Source organism: Ambystoma mexicanum, chromosome 12 (genome assembly GCF_040938575.1).
Source record: "Ambystoma mexicanum isolate Mex_15411 chromosome 12, UKY_AmexF1_1, whole genome shotgun sequence".
NCBI classification, from domain to species: Eukaryota; Metazoa; Chordata; class Amphibia; order Caudata; family Ambystomatidae; genus Ambystoma; species Ambystoma mexicanum.
In genome coordinates this window covers 439,954,359-439,980,295 of record NC_090936.1, presented here as the reverse complement: position 1 = coordinate 439,980,295, position 25,937 = coordinate 439,954,359, and the positions used below count along the sequence as shown (strand labels likewise).

The following is a 25,937-nucleotide window of genomic DNA, read 5'->3' as shown; positions in this document are numbered from 1 at the left end:
CTCAACCCGGGCATATCGGAAATCCTTATATGCAGCAAAACTGCTCTGATTCCCCAACCTTTAACATGGCCAAAAGCACTGGGAGACCGGCCTGCCGCCTCCCCCTCTGTTAAAAATCTTGAATGCACCATAGACGCTGACCTCGCTCCCTCCAAACACATCAACTCTGTATTGAGAACCTGCCTTTTCCACGTACCCATCCTAAAACAAATCTTTTTCTCTCTCTCCTATCCTCAAAGTCTCTGCAATATGTGTCATCATCTCCCACCTAGACTACGCCAATTCCCTCTATCTCGGCATCCCAGCACGTCAGCTAAAGAAACTACAATAAATCCAAAACTCGGCACCCCCTCACTCCAAGTACTACACTGGCTCCCTATTAACCTACGAGCGACCTTCAAAGCTGTGTGCATCACACACCGAACCCTCCATAATCAGGATCAGAGTTCCTACAGAATAAAATCATCCACTATCAACCCCCAGAAACATCAGATCGGGATCAACTCTCCTCCTCGTTATTCCTTATTACCACTCCACCATAGTTGGTGGCGCAGCCTTCTCTATCCTAGCTCCCACCATCTGGGACACTCTTCCTCTGCACATCTGCCACACGAGAACTATCCTTCCTTCCAAAAAGTCCTCAAAAACAGGCTGCTTGCCACATTATCCTGAAACCCAGCACTAACCTTTAATTTCCCAATCTGAGCATTTGAACACTCAGCACCAGGAAGTGGCGGACATTTTTGCAGTGGCCCCGACCTCGCAGCACCTGGTGGCGCCGGTCATTTCCGTGGCAGCCCAGATCACACACAGTATCAAACACCAATCATTACTCTGATTTCCCTCAAGCACCACCAGCTGAAACACAGCCCTTCAAAGTTGCTGCACCTGGCATGTACTGGGAAAATAGGCAAATCGCACTCAAAGTGGTTGTGATAGAATCACCACCATTGTACTCTGATAGATTGGGATGCACTGCAGGGAATTGTTATGGGAGTAATAGTGCCATGGCCATGTTTTATGTTTGAATGACAGGAAACTTTTAAGATCGTTGGAACCATTAAATCTTCTAGAGCTCCTTGCCCTGATGGGTTATTAACAACTTGATTAAGGGCAATGCCGCCATCTGGGTCAGGGCTCTTGATTGGTTATTTCATTGGATTAGTCTCTCAAATGATTTAGCTGCCACTTGGGCGCAGAGCACGATTGTAACTGTATATAAGAAAGGGAGTCAAGCAGACCTGGGTAATTATCGCCGGTTGGCGATGCTCGACCCACCTGCTAAGATCTTTGCGCATATCCTCCTGCAGGAATTGGATACCTGGATTAGGGAGAATAAAATCATACCCTTTAGCCAAGCGAGCTTTAAGAAGGGTTCCACCACCACTGATAATGTGCTGACATTATTCACTGCTATTCAGCAATCATGGCTAATACGCAAGGAAACAGTTAATGTTGCGTATATTGACTATAGCGCAGCATTCGATACCGTGGTGAGGCATCGGCTGTGGATCCAACTGAGGAACTGGAACATTCCTGTTGGGTTGTTGAATAGGATCATAGCATTACATCAAAATACTCGGCTGAATTTTGTTTGATGTATGTCTTTTATGTCACATGAGAAAGAATTATAACGCATGGGGGTGCCTGACCAAGTATCAATACCAACGGTGCATATAGGAGGAAGCCATGTGCGAGAGGTTTTTGGATGGAGGGAAGTGTAGAGGGACGTGTTTGTGTCTGTGCTCTGGCTTGTTCTTCTCCTTCAGTCAACCCAGATCCTCTTACACTACGTGATTTATGGTGCTGTTATATTTGAGGTATGTTTTAAATTAGAATAAAATGTGTTATAAAAAAAAATACTTGGGTGAATGGTACGAATGGATAAGCATTGAACCATGACTGAATGGATCCAAACCAATACTGGCCTTAAAAAAGGATGCATTTTAGCTCCTATTTTGTTTAATCTTTATTTGGCCGACTTGGGTAGTGGTTTGTGCATTTACATTTCTTCTCCTCCTAAATTAGGGAATGTTGGTCTACAATGGCTCGCATATGCAGACAATGTTGCTGTCTTAGACTGTACACCTGAGGAACTGCAGATGTCGTTGGATCGATTATATGGATATACTGACCTTAATCATCTGAAGATCAACATTAGTAAAAATCAAAATCATGGTTGGTATTTAGGCCAACGCATAGAAAGCGTAGAGTAAAATTGCCTTGGAAACTTAACACAGTGCCTATTGAAGAGGTGAGTCAATATCAGTACTTGGGACTCGTGGTGGAACCCTCTCTTAATTGGCACACTGGGAACAGCTGCAGATTAAAGTGTCCCAGTCGGCTGGAAACATTAAATCATTTGCATACCTTTGTGGGGAAAACTGTCGGAATTATCATCAGATTGTACTTAACTAAGATACTTTCTGTGATATTATATGGCTCCGAAGCTTGGGCCATAGATATAATCCATGAAGTTGAATAATTGCAGTGTACTACTTTGAGAGGGCTCCTGCAGCTTTTGAGGAACATGCCTGTAGAATAGATTTATTTGGAATTTGACATGATTAGTGTTCAAGCAAAGCACTTGGTGCGATGCTTTTCCTTATATTGGAAATTAGCCAATTCTACAGAGGGTAGTCTACAGGGGATGCTGTGGAAGGTCTTACTAGCCCATCACACCTTTTTGAATACAAGTACTATTGTAAAAATACAAAACTACTTCAAGGCCTGGGTTATACATCTGCCAGCAAATGCTTTGGGCACTGCATTAAAAACGTCTAACAAATGCACACGCAAATGCTTGTTCTCACATTGTAGAGAGCAAGCATTTGTTGTCCTAGCCACCAAAAGTCTCTCTGAAGAATGTATCAATTATAGTATGGAACCAACAGCTATTCCCAATTATATGAAGGCTTACCTGGGCAACTATTCCGTGTGGCAAATATTTGAAAGTTACATTTAATACCACTCCACTCTTGAAGCTATGGGTGCCTTGTATGGGATTCCTAAATCAAGAGAATTTTTGGGCTCTGGGGCGAGCAGCAGACTGAAAGTGTTAAACATCTATCACTGGTCTGCCCTTCTACTTTACTTTTGAGATCAATATATCTTGCTGCTATTGGTTTTGGCCTGGATCAGTAGGAACTTTATGAGTGGAAACAATGAGGTATATATTTATCCTTTGATGAGGTTTGGAAGTTCATTAGCGACGTATTAAGCACCCTTTCACTTATTGTGGTTTTATTGTCTTTTCGATGTGCATATTTGATTTTATTATGATGTACTTTTAAGTCTTTCACATTAACGGAATGTGGTTGAGTGTATTATATTAAAAGCTATTGTTTTGTATGTTTTATTTCCTAAATGATAAATAAAGTGATTAAAAAAAAGCCTATTGTTTCTGGCTCTAATACAAATAAAACCTAGTAACAAAAAATATAATGTCTAAGCATTTATTGTGGATTGGCCAAAACATTTTCTTATTTCCTCTTTTCTCAAGAACCTGAGGGAATTACATTTTCTTTTTACCATCCACACCAATACAATCCAGTCAGAGAAGGTGACGGTCTTAAGTTATATTTCCCCCACAAAATCAGTTGGATTGCAACCCTTCCTACCAAGGGCCACCCCATGGCTTCTCCCCACCAATCCTCGCTAAGAAACCACTTTAAACAAATCCATTTTAGGAAAGTCGACGCTGGCCCACCTCTGCACATCACAGTTGCATGCATTCCTTTCCACACGGACCGTCATTGCAGGAATGTCGCAGTGTGTAAGTACTAAGATGCGGAAACTCTCACTTACACTTTGCCCATTATTAAGCCACACTTGCATGCGATCGAACTTGCATGCATACTTTATACCACGCATTTGTGTAACAACGTTTTTGCGGGCACCTGCACAGCAGAGATTTATTGAAAAACAACACGTGGGAAATACAGAAATGATCACCTGAAAGAGTAAGTCTGAAAGCAAGAGGTAAAACGTCCAATGATATGATATGGCAGTTCCTCTAGCCTGCATCAATTTTAGAAGTAAAACAAAACTAATTGACACTTCATTTCACTTAAACGGTAAACCGTTTGTAATTGTTGTGGATCTAGAAGCTGTACCATATGCAGAACCTACTTCTTCCTGGAATGCAGGAGGGTCCACTAAGAGAGGCCCCAGTTCACTGAACTGCTCATCGTTGGGTTCTGTCCCCAGCAAATCAACGGGCATGTGTCCCTTCCGTAGTCGGAGGACAGATTCCAGGTCACTGATGCTCCCTGATCCGAGGTCCTTTGGTTTGCTCATGGGACACAGAGACTCTTCTCAGGGGGATTGTTTGTCACTGCTTCCTGGATTTTCTAGGACGACGAATAGGCCCTGGAAAGGAGACAAGGGTGTCACTGAATTTTATAGGTAAATGCATTAAAAAAAAATAATAATCTACATCAGATCGAGAGCAAATGACTAAACATGTATGTATGTTATTTCTATGGTGCATGCTGGACTCACAACAGGCTTCATCAATTGTTCAGCACAGAAAGGTCGATACTTATTGGTTTCGAAAATGAAATCGTTGAAATGAACAGAACACCCAGAGACCTCCGTATAGGATTGCAGGATCAAGAGTCACGCATCTTTTACTCGTATCCCAACTTTGGCCAACAGAGCTAGACTTTACCAGGGGATTGGTTTATAAAGATCCTTTGCCAAAAATATTCCACTCAGTCACCAAACCACTCACTCCCACCATCATCCTAAAACTGGGGTATCGCACCACAATGCCAGGCTCAGTCACCAACCTCAACATCTTTTTAGCCTATGTGGAGATTTAGAGTAGAGCAGGTTTACCAGAATTGGAAAGAAAGTATACATTTCAGAATATAAAGAAATGCCTAGGAAAAGTGACTGAAAGGCCAGCAGGCCTATCTAGTGTTCCAATTTGTCCTGGATTGTTACATGCTCATTTGTAAAAACGTATTGGTCTTTCCACCATATGCATACTTGTGTAGTCTGTGTAAAATGTGCAACATCACAAGCAGACCTCCTCTCAGAGGTAAATATTCCACACCCCAGCCCCTTCTCATGAACTACATACAACAGGCTTTTAAGATATCCTTGCCCCCAACTTCCCATGACAAAAGAGTGTAAGAAACCTAGGGGTATTCTCCCATGTAGACCCCGAGATTTCTCTATTCAGGTGGCCAGGGAAGGGCCATCGCTTTTGGATCCCAACCCTGGGGGTGGACGAGGGAGGATCACCTGGGAAGGGAAGTCCGGGGTTGTGATCATGGAAATACCCAAGGTGAGACGTGGTATCCCAACAGGATAATAGGCAAGGAGAAAGAAGTCCCTGAAGCCTTTATGCGATATGCAGGCCCCATTGTCCCTGATCCAAGAGAGAGGTGGGAATACCATGTTAGAACACAAGCAGGTAGGGAGGTAGGACAGACGAAACAACAATATGTCTTTAAACCTAACACCTATTTATCTCCGCACCTTTCAGACCCAACGGGAGGCCGTCAAGATCAGTACCTTTATGGCAGGGGGTCAGGAGTGAGTGATAACTTAACAAGAAGGAAGTCGCCTCAGATCTTTAAAAACCGGGCCAGGGGATTGCCCTCTTTCCTCTATCCGTCATCCTATGATTATTCCACCCATAAAGATTATCTCCAATCTTTCCACATCTCCCCTAAAAAATACTGAGACAGGAAAGAGGCAACTAAGATCAGTACGGATTACCTGTAGAAAGAACATGGGGAACGTAAGGGTAACCTACCCTAGAAAGAACTTGAGTTGTTCCACTAATAGAGTCAGGCGGTGTCAGGCAGTTAATAGTGACTATTTACACTTGACTCCACTTCTGGGGTTTTCACTCAAAAAGAGGTGTGGTTTAACACAGGTGGAATTTGGACCAGAGAAGCCGCGAAGCTGGGGGCTGCAGGAAGGAGGATCTGGAGCAGAGCAACGTCCTGCTACGCTGGCCTGGTGTGTGAGGAGGGCTACAGCGTGTTTGGGGAGCCGTGTCTCCTACAAGCCGGAGCAAGGCAGCTGGGACCCTGCTGGCAGAGTCTGTGCAAGTGCTCGTTCCCTTGGGCTGTGTGCCGGGCCCAAGGTTATCTGAGGGGCAGGTGGTGAGACCCTGACCTCGACCAAAGTGTCCCAGAGAGACCGTTCGCCAGTGTGATGCTACCCGGTGAGTTTCGCATGACCGAGAGAGAAACCCAGGAGCGTGAGGGTGGCTGGAACCGGAAAGGGAGAAAAAAGGCAAGATTGGGAAAACGGCACGAAGCAGAAAGCAAGAAGCAGAAATTAGAAAGAAAGCAAGTAAATGGTGCGCGAGAATGGTGCAAAAATAAGAGGACAAAAAGAAAGCAGATTTAAAGGAAAGGGCAAGCAGCCCGAACGCAAAGTTAAGAGCGAACAGAAGCAAAGTGAAAAAAAGGTGTGAGTGAGCACGGAGAAGGAAAAGGATATTAAAGATGCAAAGACGCACAACAAGGAAATTAAATCGGGAGAGGGCGAGCGGCCCAGAAATAAAGAAAAGGCGCAAGTGAGCACGGAGAAGGAAAGTGACAGTATTAAAGGTGCAAGGACAGAGGTGATTGAAAAGAAGTGCAAGTGGGCACAGCCAAAGACAGAAGAATAAAACAGAAGGGCAGAAGAGGACCACTAACGCAGGGAGGTGCAAGAGGCACAGAAGGAACACAGGGTGGAGAAAGAACAGTAAGTGTGCACCCCAAAGTGAAAGCAGAATAAGGAAATACAAGTATGCACAAAGGACGACCCGAGGATAAAAGATCCCAAGGAAAGTGCCAGTAAGAAACATGTAGAGGGGCAAAGAGTCAGAGTGGTGGCACTGAGGAAAAGCAAAGAGCTAGGCGTTTTCGAAAGCTTCCGATTATACCCCATGAGGAAATTCCATGTGAGAAAAGTTGTAAAACAAGAGAAGGGTACATCATGATCAACTGACTTTTGTGTTTGCAATTAGAGGGGCCCAAACCTGGGGCAGAGCACCCTGGGAAACCTAAAGAAGAACAGTCAGTGCTCCAGGCTAGGTAAGATTTTGAGGTGGGAGTATTTTACGTATGATTTTTCAAATTAGATAGTAAATGCAATTTCAAGAGAGTAAAAATAGTTTCCTCCTCTGCAAGAGAGTAAAACATATCCAACATATACACCCAATGCATACGTAAAATCAGACCCGTAGACCAAAAGAGTTGTAGATCAAAGTTGTCTGGCTTGCCTTTAACCCTTATTACACTTGTGGAAAATGTTCTCCCATAAAATAACTTATAAGTACATGCTACATACGCAGCTTCATTTTCAAAATGCTGGAGCCTAGAAACTCTGTTAAGAACTACTATAGATTGAGACGAAGGTATTGCCTGCAGAGGGAGTGTGAGTAGGCAAGCGTTACAGAACAGTCTGTACTAGAACACTTGCTTACTCACACTCCCTCTGCAGGCAATGCATTAGTCTCAATCAGAACTTGCTTACATAGTTTGAAAGAAGTGAAAGCAGTCAACAAAACAGTAGTAGCATAGAATTTAAGAACTATATAATTTCAAAATCAATTTCTAGACCATATACCCGCTTTCCCCCATAGTCTGGTGTGGGGACCAACTATCGAACAGTATATTTTAAAGCGCAATTTGCAGAGAGGTGATGGAAGTCTTTCTTGAAAGTAGCAGCTTTAAAGTTTTACTAAGTTTGTTCCAAGTAAAATTTTCTGAACAAACAGTAAAACTTTAACACTGCCAGTTTCGGGGAAAGGCTTCCCTCACCTCTCTGCCTAACAAAATGCAAGTGCGCACATCCAGGGGTGCACCTAGGCTAAAATTTAGGCGGGCGCTAAACCTTCAAATGTTGGGAGAGGCACTAACTTCAGAGATGGTGGAGGGGTGGAAATCGTACTTGTGTAGGGGCATCTAACTTCATTACTCATTGTAATGAGAATATTCTAGTGCAGCTTCAATGTTACAATCAGTTAACTCTCTCCTTTAAGTCTGAAACACCCACTTCTTGCAGATCCTGAAGGTCCTAGAAAGTGTGAAAATGGCAGATGGTGTGCAATGAAAGACTCAATATCATAGCAAAACAGGACATTGCAGAGTGTGGGTCAGTACTCTGAACAGCCCAAGCAACTTCAGTAGCTGGGAGCAACAGGGGAGAAAATGTAATGTTGGTTCTACCACAGTTCGCTATACTAGAATCTCTGGTGCACTGACTGGCTGGTGAGACTACGTCTGCCTGTCAAATCCAGTGTTACGAGACTGGGGGAGGGCCAGTGCTGCAATAATGCAATTCTATGTGGCAGTATTAGAGCTACTAGCAGAGGAGCACCAGGGTACACAAATGTGTCCCCTACACATATTAAAACTTTCCTATTGTAAGGGTGTACACGTAATCATTTATAAGCACTCCCATTTTTGCAGTTGAAGTCAGGGTGAGATTACATCATTTGCCCAGGATCACACACTTACGCTAAACAGCGAAGCAGGGATTTTAACACACGCTTTCAATTTGGGCAAAGCCACCTTCTTCCACCCTTTACTTGGAACAAATATTTAAGTTTTGAAATAATACTGTCCTATAGCATTAACTTGCAAAATACACAAATTGCATAGTAAAGCATCATGACAACATGTAAATCCTTATAGCAGTATGTTAGGCCAAAATAATATCACTGTACCTTTATTTTCCACATCCTGAATGGAAAACTATGAGATGCAAAAGGCAAAATATCCCGATTTACCCACTTTATTTTCAGCGCTTTAAAAACACATAAAAAAATAAGTTGTGCCATAAACTCACTTAGGTTTGGAGATTCGTCACAAACCTCCAGCGCGTTATGTATGGTTTAAGGACATCCAACTAAGGACATCAAAGCAAACTTTACTTTTAGCATATCAAGCTATTAAACGTTATGGGTATGAACACATTTTCAAAGGGTGCATGCTTTATTGTGTTGCTCACTTTAACTGTCACATCATGCATAAGAAAGGCTATGCAGCTGATGACAAAAGAAACGCATTTCCCAGAGTCACTGCTCCCCTGAGCCACATAGGCTGCATCCCACACGAGTTCATCAGGGACGCAACCTGTGTGTCTCAGGGGGGCTGTGGCTCTGGGAAACGGGCATATACGATCATCCAACCCGATAGTAGTTTTGCCTCGGAAGAAAAAAATGCGCCCAAAAGCATGTTCATGATCCTTTGAACTGTTTTTAATTTTGTTTTTATTTTCTCTCGGACAGCCCGGACCATGCGAGATTAGATCAGAGATCTGCTATCTGATCTTATCTCGCATGGTCCGGGCTGTCAGAAAGAAAATAAAAACACAATTTAAAAGCGCCAGCAGCAGAAGGGTGGGATGCTCAGCTGGCTGGTGTCACCACTCGTGTGCCGTTTGTGACCTCCTCTCAAAGCTTACTATTCCTCTTCAAATGAAAACCAAAAGTAAGCAGCAGTGGAGTGAAGGACACGTGGGCTTCTGGAAAGATCTCCCAGAACCAAGGGGCTAGGTTGAGCCCTGGATACATGTCTCAGAGAGACACTGGGAAGGGAAGGGTCATGCATGGCAACACTTTAAATCCCCCTCAGGGCAGGAGCTTGCTTGCTACAGTGCCATCTAGTGGTGGAAAGTATGTTTTTTTAATGACTAAATACAGCGTACATTGTACGCAGTAGAAAATGAAATCATCCGTATTGGCTATAATTACATGCATAAAAAGCCACTATATGCACCTTATCTGCAGGGCTGGCTAGGCCACAGGATTCTTTAAGCCAGCCAAGTCTCAGTGATAAAACACAAGTCAGGGAAAGAATCCTGAAGCAAATCAACACAGTGGGAGGCGTGAGCCACCAATTAACGCACATTGAAAATAAAACGCTGTACCTGGCTAAGGGAAGACGCATCACAGGCTGTAGCAGTCTGTACCAACGATGCATTAAATCCATACGACAATATGGAGTCAAGAGGGGCATGTTGCAGGAGAGCATTGCAATCGTAAAATATCGGAGAACAGCTACCAACTTGGGGTCAGGTACACAGGCCCGAATGTGCACAGACGGGCTTGCCTTAAGCACGCCGGCACGCTTCGGGCATACCAGCTGTGGCCGCCCACTGTGCAGATGGGTCTCCCGGCCCATAAATGCAGGTTAAGTTAGAATGTGTCCCACCAAGCGTTACCAAATAAGAAATACTGCGGTCTAACTGCTATCAAATGTATAAAGTGTAGACTGCTAAGAAACTCATGTACACATCAGAAATGAAATGGGATATTTACAGAAGGGATGGAAAATCAAGGTACAAATTTAAATATTTAAAAGCATAAAACCAAAGCCAGGTGAGAACTACCTACACTCTGCAGTTCACTGCTCTTATTATCTCTGCATCGTCGGGCATCTCTCCCGGCCCATAAAGGCCAGTCGAGATAGTCGTGTGTCCCGCCAAGCATTACCATACAGCCGCAAAGGAAGAAATACTGCAGTCTAACCGCCATCAAATATATAAAGTGTCGGGCATTTAGAAACTCATGCACACATCAGGAATGGAATGGGATGGGATATTTAGGTAAGGGATCCAAAAATCAAAATACAAATTTGAACATTTAAAAGCATAAAACCGCAGCTGGGTGTAAATTTACTACGCTCCACAGTTCACCACTCTTACTTTCTCTGCAGAGAATAGGTAATGTAGCTACTGGTATCATTTTCATTTCTGAATGCTACAGATGATCAAAATCTGGTCTATGTGCATCTGAAGAGATCTTATCCTCAAACTAGCAAATTGTACGACATAAGTACACGTACATGAAGCCAGAAATCCCAGAGGTCTCTGCAACCACCTTGCAAAAGATCTCCGGAGTGGTCGCAATGAAATGAATCATTAGAGTTAGAGCGAAGTGCGATGTCTTTTTTTATGCAAAGGCCAGGCTGTGAATAGTGTTGTACACCTGCATACAGGTGACCAAACAGAGGTGCTAATAACAGGGATTTGATGATCCACTCGCCCCCCTCACCCAAAAAAGTTAATTGGTGTAGGTACTAACATATTCCCAGTCCAAAGACGCCTTTCCTCCATACTTCTGGGCCATCTTGTCCTCAGTACGGGACCAAAACACGTTTCTGTAGCACCAAAAACCTTGTCTTTATTTTTACACGAGAGTTGTTGCTTTTTCGGCCTTAACCCTGCCTTCCTGTGCCCTGAGCCTCCCACTTCTGTCCTTTTCCAATTGCCAAGGTCAGAGATCTACTAATAACTAAGGATACTTTTAAGAGGGCAAGGCGGGCGGGCATAGGGAGAAAAGGGGAATCTGAACTGCGAGTACGTTGATCACTATGGTTTGCACTTGGGCTAATATGCATACCCGCAATGCCTTGCTGATGTGGCTCAGAACTGGAGGTGATCATCCAGACATGGCTACTAGGTGGCATTGTGGAATGTGTGACTTTGCTCAAATGGACTTTCCTACTTTGACATTTCAGGTGAAAGGGTTTGTTTCAAGCCTTTTTAAACCCACCATAATGGTCTTGGTGTTGTGAAAACATGGCCACATGCTCCAACCACCAGGCTGTCAGGACTACACTGCAGTGATGAGCCATGATAAGGGTGAAACCAGGTATGTAGTTGTCCTGACAGCCTTGCAAATGTCTGTCTTGGGTTGATTAAGCTAGGCATAAAGTAGCACTGCTCTCTTAGACAAAAACAATTTCCTGTAGTAAACGATTTGCATTTCAGCTAATTTGCCTACCCGCAAAGCCTTGCTCTTGTGTTTCAGAACTGGAGGTGAACTTCCTGCGATGGCTACTAGGTGGCGTTGCGGAATGTGTGACTTGGCTGAAATGGACTTTCCTAAAAAGAAAAAAAAAAGTATATATATATATATACACACTCCACTACACCAGGATGCTGCAGGCTGTCTACGCTGCTCCAGCATATATATATATAAATATACACACACTCCATGCTGCAGGCTGTCTACACTGCTCCAGTATATATATATATATATATATATATATATATATATATATACACTCCACTACACTAGGATGCTGCAGGCTGTCTACGCTGCTCCAGCATTACCAAACTAGCCTAAATGAAATTTAAAACTCATCCATTGAATAAACTAAAAATAACTCGACCTATGCTTTTGGTGCAATGTATCCGATTTTCTGCAAGCAACTGACACGCTCATGGAGGCATGTACGCTGGCTTCATGTGAGAGACGGAACCATGTTTGCAATCGCTCAGAACGTCGTACAAGGTAAACTATCACAATACGAATTGAAGGGATGAGCCGGACATGCCTATGCAAGGATTGGAACTATTAAAAAGCCCCGCCCCACTGCTGCGGAATCCTATTCTCCCCTTCATTTTAGCATCTGGGGGCTCCATCGTTAAATGTGTCCCTCTGCAAAAGTGTGAGGGTAAAAGGGAAGCCGGTTTACAGACAGAGGGAGGAGCGAGAAGACGGCATGCCAGGAATCCCAATGCTCTCATGCATGCGAGTCTCACTTTCTCATCAGGTGAGCCTGTAGGATAACATCTACACCCCCCCAATTGCCCTGTGAACCTCGCCACCTCCCACAGCTTCTCTTCCACTCCCCACCTACTCACTCTTTTCACCTTTTCCACTAAAGCGCTATGAAGAAGCTTGAAGATGGCTTTAAGTGCTATAAATAAGACATACCACACACGTGTGGAAGAGGCATGGCACGGGAAAGACCTAGAACAGAAAATAAACTACCAATGCAAGAATACCGTCTTTAAAACATTTTTAAAAACCTTTCAAAAACCGTGATGACAGAGTTGCGTGCCCAATGCTTAGTAAGCAAAGGAGTGCACATGAAATCACCTTTAGAGTCACTGTTTAGAGTAGACCCACAGCCTGCACCCTGATGGCTGTGACTTTCCAACAATGAGTCTAGTGCACCCCTTTACACAGGGCTGCTTCGGCATCGAAAAGTTGACCTTAACGAACAAGTTGGGTCTTTGTGTTCAGAGTCGTTTTTTAAAACCTTTCCATCGGCTACTATCAAGCTTAAAAAAAAATAAGGGTCGGCAGAATTCCAGTCAAATTATAAAAGGCGTCCCCGGTTATCTGCTAATGTTAAGAATTAAGAAATCTCTTAAATGTCAATACCAGACTGGGCTCATCCATGTGGAGAATTGACGGATTTTGAGAGTGAAAATGTTTGCTCCACTGCCGTCCGCTTGTGATTGCCTCTTTCTCAATGCATTGTAAAGGTTGGCTTTGAGCTGTCCGTCCATCAGAGCGAGCGGATCCCCCAGCAGGGCGAGCGCGCTTCCGAGGAACTGATGGCCGGGGCCGGTAGATGGTGCCTTTGAGAAGTTGACTAATTGATGTATTTCCAATCTAGGATTGGGGGAAGGCATGTCATCAACCTATTATTCACTGTATGGCTTCCCAGATATGATGCAGCGACCCCTCTCATCGCCTGCAGGGCCTCTCATCATTTGGCTACCTGATATTCCCAAATAACTTCCAATCCTCACGTGTGCTGCACAGCAGGGAGTTTTTAAAGCCATGCGATGGGGCACTACACTGCCCAACATATCTGCACTTGAAGGGGGGAAATGGGTGAGCCTGGGTTGCACAGCACTCCATGACGTGAACATCTGTGCCTAGATCTTCAGGACAAACGCTCAAGAGGAGGGATTTCAGTGTTTCATGTTCTACAAGTGGGCCAAGCAGGAACGCCTCAATTGCAGCCTTTTTGGGCTATTTTGTGGTGCTCCTGCAAAGATCTATCTGCATGCTAGCCATTCCTCGTTGCTCACGTGCAGGCAGATTGCTGGAGTTTAAAGGGACACCTTTTGACTTTGCTTTTAGAAAATAGACGATTTATTATGCATCCATCAAACGTGGATGGGCTGTCCTCACGCGTGTTTCTGCGCAACCCCAACTTCAACTGGTAAATGTAGTGTTTCCGAGAGGAGGAAGGGGTGCATATCTGCAATTCTAGAAGACTTCTGTGGTGGTGCAAGCCCGGTTGAATCCAGATCAATGCCAACTATGTTGTAAAACTGTAGAGTAAGAGCATAGCCAATTTATTGAATCTAGGGGAATTGTTTTAAGAGTGTAGCCAATGCACTGAACTAGCTCAATTTAGAGTGTAGCCAATGAATTATATTAAGTGCATTTTATATACCCAATGTGTTAGAAACCAGCCGCCTTCTAAATTCAGCTGCATCTAGGCAACCAAGAAACCAGCCAGGTGGCATGGGTACGTATCACACTCCATGCCCATGGAAACTAGCCGAAGGCACGGCCACCCACCTGCAATCATACACTACTCTAAGACACTTTGCACAAGACCTCTGCCAAAAGAATGCAGCTAGCCCAGCCATAAAAATGTGGTCTGGCTGCACACATAATGATTCACGTGCTCTCGCATACTCTCAAAACCACTTCTCAGCCAGCACCCATCCACATGCCAGATCGACATGGGTAGCTAGCAGGGACTTGGCCACGCCTACCTACCTTCGCATTGGCTAAAATGTACACATGCATTCTAAACTGCTCTGACGAATGTCCAATACCTGGACTTCGGTCCCCCGAGGGCATTCAACCTACAGCGCGTTGGGACCATACCAATGGTGAAAGGTGCTATATAAATGACAAATTAAATGAAAAGCAAGAAAAGCCATCAACAAACTAGCAGAGTTGATGGATGCAAAAAACGCAAGAGAATGCAGAAGAAAATAAAATAAAACTATGCGACGAAACAAAAAAGCTAAAGCATACTTTTGCAGAGATTAGCGGCCCTATAGGGCAGACCCAAATTACGGAGCATGAGTTGCACCAATATTGCACTATAGTGCTAATCTATCGGTGTGTATTAAACCAGAATGGGTAAACTTTAAAGATGAACTGCAACGTATCACTTTCTTTTTTAAAAAACGTAGCCATTGACACCTCAGAACATGGTTCACACTGCACCCGCATCCTCGCCAATTAGTTATTACGCCGTTTTAATTGTAGCCTCGGTGCAAGAGCATGTGTTCTCCCCAATGTTTTATGGTTGGATAGTAGCTCTGCAAAATATTGCTGTTGCTGCATCGACATGTATAAAGAACGTCATTTAATACAGCAATGTATTCCCATGTCCTGTCAGAAGTGGGAATGCTCTACAGAATACCATTGAAATAAATCACCATCAGCACCACAACGAGACAAAGCGGGAAGTAATGCAAGCAAAAAATAGCACGTGAAAGAAAACCAAGATCGGAGTATGTACATCCCACTGTGTAGGAGCATGTTTCGTTCTGTTGTAGAAATGAGAGATGAGAGAACGCGTTATGTTCGAAAAGGGATGGTACTTGAAACAATGTTTCTTTATCTCGTCATTAAATGGACCATTCACTCCGGCAGGTTTCAGAACAATAGAAATGAAACCAAAACAATCTCACAAAATGGCTCTCCTTTGGTGCCTTTGCAAGTCTTTTATCAGGGTCCCGCAGCCTGCCAGACTACTGCGCTTCTCAGCGCAACTCGCCCCTTTACAAGAATTTGATATATGGGGAGCAGCGTCATTGCTGGGTCCCAGATGGGTCGCATGTGTGAACAGATTGGACATGTTTTTCAAGAGTACGGGTAAAGATGATGATGAAACAATGAAGTCTATCATGCTAAAACAGCCCAGGGATACACAACACCTTTGAGACTCTATGGCCTGTGGACGATTCTTTTGCAGCGGCCAAGGCGGCTCTGCTGGAGTGCTTTGCATCCATGGCGAATGTAGACCATGAGAGGACTCTCATGAGGACTACTGTGCAGAAAGATGGGGAATCTCGACGTCTTTCACATCGGGCTGTGTCGCATGTCAGTGGCGTGTGCCTGGCCTGACGTGGAGCACGAGATACGCCAACAGGTCATACAGGGCTGCCTCAAGATCAAGCTGTAGTCAGATATTGTGCGTGCCTGGTATCACGTTCACGCGCATCCTGGAACTTGGAGGCTCCCATGAGCTGGCGGATGTCAGGGCGAATAAGATGTGCTCGGAGATGAAGGCAGTCAAGCTAGAGGATGCATGTGCGGTAGGACGGAGGCAGTTTTGAAGGAGGAACCAGTGCCAGCAGTGAAGCAGAAAGGAAGACAAAGCAGGGGAGGGGGTTAGGGGGCACATCCCAATGCCTCAACTGCGGTTATGACCTGCCACACCCCAAAAACTGTCCAGCAACAGGCCACGTATGCGGTCGCTGTGGCATAGCGAACCATTTGGCACACGTCTTCAGAGCACCAGCACAGTCTACTCAATTCAAGAGGCCAGGTGTCCTCAGGACTGGAGACGCAGAGGTCTCAGCGGAATGTAGTGCAAATCAAGCAACCAACAGCGGAGAAGGACGAGAACAAGGTGCCGGAAGAAGATGAGGAGGATGTCTTCTTCATTTCGAGCATGTCCATTCGGTGGGAAACAACCGTAGCCCATGGAGGGCGTGTTTGCGGCTTGCGTCACTCATGAAGACACGTCAATAAGGGCCCATTTTTTTGTCACCAAGGGGAGCGAGGTGACTTTACTGGGGTGCACTGCCGCCAAGGATCTACCTTGAGGACATCCCGACGCTACTCGCCAGATATGAGAAGCTAGTCACTGGAATTGGGAAACTGTTGGGGAGACCCAGTGCGGCTGCACATCGACAACACTTTGAAGCATTGCAGGGTCCCATTTCACCCGGGGGACCGAATAGAACAGGAGCTCGACAACCTGATCAGACTGGACCTTATTGAGAAGGTGCAAGGTCAGACTCTGTGGGTTTCACCGATTGTGATTGCAAGAAAGCCCAAACAACCAAACGCATCTGCCTGGACATGCGTATCCCGAACAGAGCAATCTGTCGGGAGCGACACATCCTGCCCACCCTGGACAACATCCTGGCTGACCTCCAGGGTGCCCGCTATTTCTCCAAGTTGGGAGAACGGATACCACCAGCTCGAGCTTGATCCAGAATCACGCTAGGTTACCACTTTCAACACCCATAAAGGCTTATACAGATACAAGTGCTTGAGCTTCGGATTTCCTCGGCTGTGGAGGGATTCCAAAACACCATCAGGGGGGGCTCAAGCGGGGCTACATGGAGCAATCAACATCAGCAACGACATCATGGTCTATGCGAGGTCGGAGCAAGATCATCTGGAGAGACTGGAGAGTGTTCTGCAGCGCCTTCAACCGATCATGACCGGCTATTCATCCGAAGCAACCGACAAGAATCGAAAGATGGCTGCTCGCTCTACAGGAGTACGATGTTGAACGTACATTTCGGCCAGGGATCACCAACGCTGTGTACTACTTACTGAAGAGGTGGAAACGGGGAAACAGTCTAGCGGGTGCAATGACCCTAACCCTCATGGTGACCGACGAGATTTGAACGGCGTTGGTCGATGACAAGTACTTCAGGATTCTCCAGGCTGCTGGAACAAGAGGCAAATGGAGGAGAGTCCTCGAAATGTTTGAGGCAGGGACCACAGAGGCAATAATGGCGCTAGAACAGATGTGGAGAGTCAGGGGAGAACTCACATTTCTGGAAAATGTCCTGGTATTAAGGGGCACGAAGATGGCGATTCCCGCCAGCCCTGTAGGCAAAGCGCTGGAACTGGCACACACAGGTCATCAGGGTGTGGCGAAGACCAAGACCCGGCTACGTATAAAGGTATGGTTTCCAGGCCTAGAAGAGCGGGTGGAAGATTGTCTGCAACTGCGTGTGGTGCCAGGCGGTGCTCCCGCACAGACGAGAGACCCGGATTAAGTCTATGTAGAGGAGCTGTGTGCCATGGGGCACGATACACATGAACTTCGGATCAACCTGCAGAGACAACCACTTTGTGGTCCTTGTCGATCAGTGGTCAAGGTACCCGGGGGTAGAATTTGTTGAATCCACAGCCTTGGAGGACGTAATTCCAGCATTGGAGAGGGTCTTTGCCATGCATGGACTTCCAGTGGAAATATGCTCCGACAACGGGCCACCCTTTTATGGAAGAGGATTTGCAGAGTATTTGCGCGATCCCAGTGTTGCCCATCGAAAGATCATGCCACTGTGGCCGAGAGCAAACGGAGATGCCGAGATAGTAATGAGGATATTGAATAAGGTCTTCGGAATAGCCCACGGGCAAGGGGAGTGCGAGAGACACGCCCTATACAAGTTTTTGACAGCGTATCGTGCGACTCTTCACTGCTCCGTTGTATCTAAAGGAAGGAAAAGGGCAAACGAGAAGGAGAATGAACGAAAAAGTCTGCGGACTGACCACCTTGAGATAAAGTATTGGGTACTGGTGAGAACAAGAAACGTGCAAGGCAAATTGCCTCTGCTCCACAAGCCGACTCCCCTCAGAGTGATGGACACTGAAGGATCAATGGTGACCACATTGGATGGCAACATGACGGTGACCAGGAATTCCTGTATCTTCAGGAAGATGGGGCACTCCCCTGAGTCGAGCCCGGAGCGATGCAGAGGGACCGAGTCTCTACAAAGGTGGCCGAGGACAGCAAGAGAGAATAGATGAGCCAAGAGAGCCAGGCATCCTGCAATGGGGTAGATAGCCTGACTGACCAAAGAGGAGACTTGACCTGAGCGGAGAACGACCCGGGAGGGGAAAGGCGCTACCCTGCAAGAGTGCTGCAGGAATCCTGCCTACCTGGGTGAATTTGAAGTGGACTTTTCCTGATGCCGGAGGGCACCCATTGATGCAATTCTTCAGTTGGTATCGTTGAATTTATGTATCTGTCGCTGAACTTATGCATCTGTGTTTTGAGTTTGATGTGCTAGAAATACGAAGGTTGGTGTAAGGCCATAAGTGCCCATATTCTGTTTGTTTAAAGAATAAAAATATGAAAAGGGAGGAGTGCGTTGTGTCCCTTTAAGAAGACTGCATCCTGCAGTCACGTGTGTTCACCTAATAAAGGTTAAGTGGCAGACCGGTGTCCTTGTCTATTTATTGTTCGCTCTGGGGCCTGACCTGGACCGGGCCCCACACACATCACACTGTTCTCTGTGCAAGCCCCGATGAATTAGAAAATGTGTGGTCTTGAAGTGCTTCTAACCAGTAAGAGTACACAAAACGTGACCTGGCCGGCGCCTTAGGACCCAGCCAGCCAGCCACATGCTCTACAATGGACCAATCTTGCGGAGCACATGGACGGCCACAACCTCTGCAGCACAGCACCGTGCATTTACTCAAAGCAGGCAGCAAAGTGGTCAGGTGCAGGGGCATGGTAGAGGTCATGCCCATCAATGATGATGCATCTTCAGCTTGTACGTTGAGGGTGTTTGGGGCACAACTGCATCAAGGTCATAAATAGGGTGACCAGATTAAAAAAAAGTAATCAACAGGGTCAGGGCCACTAACATAAAAGCAGGACTAGCTGTTGAAAGTGGCGGTCAGGGCTCTACACTGTAGTAGCAGTTGTAGGAGAAAGATATTCAAGTGTTACTGTTCAAATAAACACGTATTATAATTAATTTATTACAAACTAACACTATCCTCGAGCTGTACAATGCAGCATTTCTCCGGTGTGCGATTGTGCAATCCTGCCAGCTAGCTATGAAGGCCTACTACCAAAAACCGGGAACACTGCAGTTTCCAATGGAAACATAATCTTTACAAAGTGGGACAGAGCTCCAATTTCCGGACAGTCCTGGCAAAACCGGGATGTCTGCTCATCCTAGTCATAAGGCACCGCCAAATAAAAGGGCACTTTTCCTGTAGGCATACACCCGGATTCCATGCATTGTAGTGCACTTGGCAGGTCGGTAGCTGTTCATTCAGTATCTGCTCAAGATACAAAGATTGACGAATTCAAGATAGGGTTTACCCAAAATGTACGAATTATGTTCCAGTTCCAATTCCAAAACTGAGTATGAGTTGGTCTAGGCATGCAAACGGGAATGTGCTGGGCAGGTTAACATTGGGCTTCGGGTGCCCACCTCTGCCACACTGCTAATGTATACAGAGCGGCACGGCAGATTTCTAACAGGCCAATGCCCAGAGATGCAAGCACCCAGATGCCTGAGGGTTAGGTGCGCTATATAAATGTAATAAATAAATAAAGTGTGCTCGCTATTTTGCAGTCGGCCATGTGAAGAGCTAATCAACCAGAGGTCTGAACTTGCCATGCCCGCTTGTTAGCTGACAGGGCACACTCAAAACAAGGCAGACACGCGCGCCTAGGGTGGCTCTTGGTACTTTTGTTCAAATGAGAGCTGCATGGCATTTCCGAGCTAAAACGTCTCTGTGGCGGGAACCAGACTTGCGTGCGCTCTGGTGTGGCCCACGGAACTGAGGCGCGATTGCAGGCCCTCCTGGGCAAAGATACGCTATTTATATAGCGCTTACGCCAGAGTGCTTTATATAAAACGTATATGGGTACAATACGAGCAAGCTATTGGGCCTTGTTCGAGGACTGTGGCAAGGCTCACCTCCTAAGCAAAGCCCTAGGCTCCTGTACTACAGGGCCTCCAACTCTGCGTCAGCAAGCTATACATTCACTGCAGTGCAACACAGGCCGCGACCCCAAAACTAGCGTTCAAAACCACAGGTTAAAGACAAGCCCCACTGAGGCAATTCCACTCGCTCGTCCGTCCAACGGAATACCATTTAATTGGGTGATCGCACGTTACAGCGCTCTGAACGCGCCTTCCTCAGCGCTACATAAAAAGCAGCCCCTGCTGTCCGGCGTGAAGAGCAAATCTACATGTGCCGCAGACACAGCATGTGCTGCTATGTTCCATGTGTTGAATCCATCAGGGGCGTTGCTAGGCCTGGAAAAGATCCGGGGCTACGCTAACGTCGGGACTCGGAAGTCTTTGGTTGTGGCACCAGAGCTTCTATCCGGGGCCACAACCAAAAGACCCGGGGATATTACAGTCATCCAGCCCCCGCCCTTTACCCCCCCCCCACAGTGACACCTCTGGAAACCATCAACATGTCAAAGATACCCCCAAGTCCATAGCCAGAGTTACAGCCTGCTGAAACGCAAGCAAGTGATAGGCGCGACCAGGCAGAAATCTCGCTCTGCCTACTATTACATGGCCCAGCGCAGCTAGTTCAGCTTGTTATACGGCAGCAGAGAAATGCAATCCAGCTATTAGGAGATTCGCAAAATATTTAGAAATGTCTTCTTGGGGAAAAACATGCAACACTGCAGTTTTTGGTCAGTCACTGGAGTGCAGGTCACAGGCAGCGCTGCCTCAAGGGAGAAGCAGCTTTTCCGAGAATTGAGTCGATGCAGCCCCACTGGGAGGCCACTGGGAGCAGGAATGAGGGCCCGGAGAGACCAGCGGATCACTCAGCCGCTTACTCTGCAGGACTCAGAGCGCAGACCATTGCTTTGCCTGGCCGACAACAAGATTGCTATAGCGGACAAGAGGACGTCGGAAGGACAAACCAAAGAAAGAAGCTTGCACATATCGGCCACACTGCGGAGAATGCATGTGCCCTACTTGTATTTCCTAATGATTTGGACCATACTCAGGATTGGACACCAGAAACGGATTCCATTTACAAAAAGATCTGGGAGCCCCTCTACCAAGAACGAAAACAGCCAAATAACCAGTTCTATGGGTAGGTGCCCACTCGGGAGGGTCTACAAACGCATTTTAGCGGAGTGTAGCTTTCACAGAGGAGAAATACTATTTGCATATCAGTCTGGTCCCAGCCACCAGTGCAGTCCAGTGCCGAAATGCTAGGCAATGCTCCTGTGAACAAGAGTACCAACAGCAACCCCAGACACGTCAGGCCTCATCAGTGAGGTGGAGCTGTGCCTCTCTAAGCACAGACGGGTAATCGCTGAGCTCCACCTCACTGATGAGGCCCGACTAGGCTGAAACACGTGTCTGGGGTTGCTGTTGGTACTCTTGTTCAAAGGAGAATTGATTAGCATTTCAGTGCTTGCTGGACTGCCCAAGTGGGTGGGACCAGACTGATAAATGGATATTTCTCCTCTGTGAAAGGTACACTGAGCTAAAACGTGGTTGTAGACACTCCCCAGTGGGCACCTTCCCATAAAACAGGTTCTTTGGTCATGGTGGTTCTCGGTAGGGGGGCTCCCAGACCTTTTTTTGAACAAATTACATTTATACATCATAGCATAAAAATACAAAGTTACAGTACACACTGTTATGAAGGTAAGGTGCACTTAAGGATGAAAGGACACAGCAGGGGTGGGCTGACGTAATATACAAATGATGCACCTCTTAAACCCCAGGCCAGCTGACGAAACATTCCACTCTGTTGTCACCCCACGGGTGCCTAAGGATAGCTTTTCAACCAGGTAGTCTATAAATGGTACCCCATCCCTCAGCCATACAAGAATGCCCTTGTTCCATTGGCCATTCAGTGAGCCAAGATTCACAGGATGATTCTGGGTCCCACCAAAGGACACGCCTGCAATGCTCAACCATCGCATCCAGATAGGCCTTTCCACTTAATGGGCTGCCTGCACTTTGTTGACACAGCTTCACTGCTGTGCTTAATGATACACACACCCTTCCACCCTGCCGGTTGGATGATGACCATTTCACATAGTACCAAATAATAACCTTTGCGTCGGACGGCCCCTTCCAGAAAACGTTAGCCCCCACCAACCGTTATCCATCGATACCCCTTCAACCTGCCAACCGATGATGCCCTGATCACCCAACGATGCAGCCTTCCACACTTGTCATGAGGCTACACCTTCAACCTACCCGCTACTACCCAAAGACCTTCCTTAAACTTGCAATCAAATGATACTTCTTTTAGGCTATACGCAATAACACGCCTTTTCCTCTTGACATGGTCGGAAAACCCAAGATGACCGTTTTAAGTCTTACCAGTCTGTAAAATCAAGCCGCGGGCCTAGTCTCGCATAGGCATAGCAGACAGCCCATCATCTTCCATTGCCCGATTGAAGACACTGCTCGAGTTGCTGGGCTCTCCACTGCTCTAGGACACGTGCCATTTGGCAACAGTTCCTTTTCTACTTTTACACTCGCCCATCCACTAATAGAAAGGCGTTTGACTTTGCTCAGTTTGAGCTGCCTGCCTGGTGAATCAAAAAAAAAAAAAAAACACTAAAAGGTTGTGCAGCAAACGCCATTACAATATTTTTCATGTGGAGCACATATATTCTTACCCATAGATAGACATGATGGGCAGAAAAGAGATGATAGTCTTAAAAAATCCATTCTTAGAACATGTTCCCAAAGTTTTATGATACGAATATCTTATGTATTAGGTTTGTAGGTTTCTATTGTTCATCTGCTTTGATTGGATTGCTTAAGTATGTATTCTTGCTCTTACCTATTAGTGTTCAAATAAAATAAAATGTTAAAGGCTGAAATCTAGTGACTTGAAGCTTAAGACCTACACTCGAATAAAGTTAGTAGATGAGCGACAAAAAATGTTAAAACATTTTTTTTTTTTTTTTTTTTAAAAAGAACATGTCCAACAGTCAAATGTGCTCCAGGGGAGGCTGTGTCTACAGACTTGTACTTACAGGGCTCTGAAATGCAGGCAGTTCCAGCCTGGAATAACCGCTCATATTTAAAATTAAAATGATGCTTTCAGGAAGGTAGATTTGTGCCAGCAGTTACCAAGCTCTTTGGCCAAAGATGACAGTGCTGGAGGCAAGTCGAGAAATGCCACAAGTGACGTGGTGTTTAGGTTCAACCAGTAGGACAGGGAGGGGCTTGGACCAAAGACCTAGAGGAAACTAGGGGAACATCTAGACAATTAGGAGCTGTGTTTCCAACACCCTCGAGGAGGCTTCCAGTAACTCAAACGTCAAAAGCTTGCCCTAATGAGGCTTTGTCCTTCCACGGACACTACAATAGTGAGCGATAAGTGGGCAACAGCAAGACTGGAACCTACTCTTAGCAAGTCCTCAACATCCTGGGAGACTCGAGGTGGGGGCTAGGGAGGGCTATAAAAAAAGAAGACTTTTTTTGTATATATTGACGCAAAAAAAAAAACACAAAAAAACATTATGCTAACAAAACTTCTTCCAAAACCGGTCTTCATAGGTTTTTTTTATTTGATGCACCACCATCCAACATTCTGTGGCCCTGATGAAAATTCCACACCCAAACGCGGCCTGAAACAGACATGGAGTGGTCTACAGTCAAGCTGCATGTAAGAACATTTGTTTGTGAACATCATTGGTCTCACAAGACTGCATAGCACAGAGGACGTGATTTGCTTGCACCTCTGGGTTCATAAAATGGATGGCATACAATGATATCAATTCATTGTGACATGTTTGATGTACTCAAAAAGAATGTGCATTATGTTGTTCTCTATACTTTCACTCATATTTACATGTATTCAAATTTCAACGTGCAGGTGGTCTATTTAATTTCAAATTATTGTTTCATGAATTGATAAATGGATCCTAAAATGAGCAGTTTGAATAATTAAAGGGGGAAAGGGAGATCTTGCTAGTAGTCCCACACCCCTCCATACCTCGGCACTACAGATCACCCTGTGTTGAGACCTCATTCAAGTCATTTCCCTGCCGTTCTGTGCCAGGCCTAAGAGATCTCGCAGGTAAGATTGGTCAGTCCACTCTGGGTGCCTCCGCTCCTGCCATAGATGTAGAGTGATGACCCAGAGCAAGACAGACTTGGAACCTACGCAATCTAGTTGCCAATCGAAATTCCAGACTAGCCTACCTTTGTGACCCAGGCTAAGGTCTCTTCGGTCACAAAACTGAGGCCAGTGCGAAGTTCACAGAAGAAAGGGGAGAGCCACCAAAGGAGGATTGATTCTCAAAGGGGAAAACAAGCATTACATATGCAAAGCAGAGCGGGGGAAAAAGTCAGAGATCACGATTTCAGCCTGGTTCGTAAGAACTTTCCAGGCACCCAGGCATACATTGATCTGCATCAGACAATACAAGATAACCACCCAGTGGAATCGAAGTGATGGGAGCCCAGAAACACGTCTGCCCACCTCCCAGTCAAGCACATGCATTCCAACTCTCCCAGCACCACGGCTACACCAACTGCGGCCAGTGCAGCCCTGCCCATCTCCCACACAATCCATACATGGAGGGCTAAGGCAAAGTGATGCAATGCACGCTCCCAGTAGAAAGGAGATGCCACCTCTGGCCAGGACAGATTCAGCGTGCCAAACCAATCATCATGCCACCCCCTCTGCCTCTTACTAGCATCCTGGGCCTAACTCGCTGTACGTGGCATGTCTAACGGCTCCATGCGCATTCTCCCATGCAAGACCCCATAACATTGTCAGTCAATTCTGCAGAAGCGCTAGGGGCATGAATTGGCTATCACTCACAGCTACAGGGGGAGGGGCCTCTCTTTTCCATTGCATGCCTCTACTGCCTGGAATTCTCTCCTTGTGGAACTTTGCGTGGAAAAGAGTCTTTCGGTGTTCTGTAAGCGACTGAAGAATTGTACACTTGATTTCTTGGTTTGTTTTGACCTCCTCCCACTCAGACTGCTCCTTCCTTTGTACTTGTCCCGTCATTTCTGTTGTCTTAATGTCTTTGCGTGCCCGTTGACGCCTGTGGGCTGAGGCGCGTTACAAAACTAAATAGAAACAGAAATAGCTTGGGGGCTGAATCGCAAAGCGCCCAGTGCCTCACCCGCCTCTTCCCACTGATGTTCTTTGCTCGGCAGTCATTCCAACCATCCCCTCAGTGGGCTTGTCCAGCTGCAGTCGCACAACACAAAACAATGGGGTTTGCAGTTCAAAATGTTAGTGTTTACAAGTGAATTCAGTGGGGGTGGCAGGGGGAACAACCTGTCTGCAGAATGAGTTGGACTGGATCCCATTTATATTCACGCAGTCAATGATGATTAGGAGACCATAACTCTAGTGGAACTCTAGGTGCTCCCTTGGTACTGGAACCCCTTTTCTTTCACACCCACACATAGGCAGAAGACAGCTTTCCATACCGCATTCAAAGGCGGACTCTGCT

At 46.0% G+C, this 25,937-nt stretch overlaps 1 protein-coding gene across 5 annotated transcripts in view; it reads right to left on the bottom strand.

Annotated features, from left to right (window-relative positions):
- The window catches only part of ADIPOR2 (adiponectin receptor 2), a 421,991-nt gene that overhangs the window by 264,426 nt on the left and 131,628 nt on the right, over positions 1-25,937 (bottom strand). For 4 of the 5 annotated variants that reach the window (XM_069628629.1, XM_069628627.1, XM_069628628.1 and 1 more), the window contains exon 2: positions 4,132-4,371. In XM_069628629.1, coding sequence (XP_069484730.1) covers positions 4,132-4,299 — 168 coding nt within the window. In that variant the 5' untranslated portion in view covers positions 4,300-4,371. Of the gene's footprint in view, positions 1-4,131; positions 4,372-11,749; positions 11,851-25,937 lie in introns of all 5 variants that reach the window. The other variant, XM_069628630.1, reaches the window with a different exon arrangement.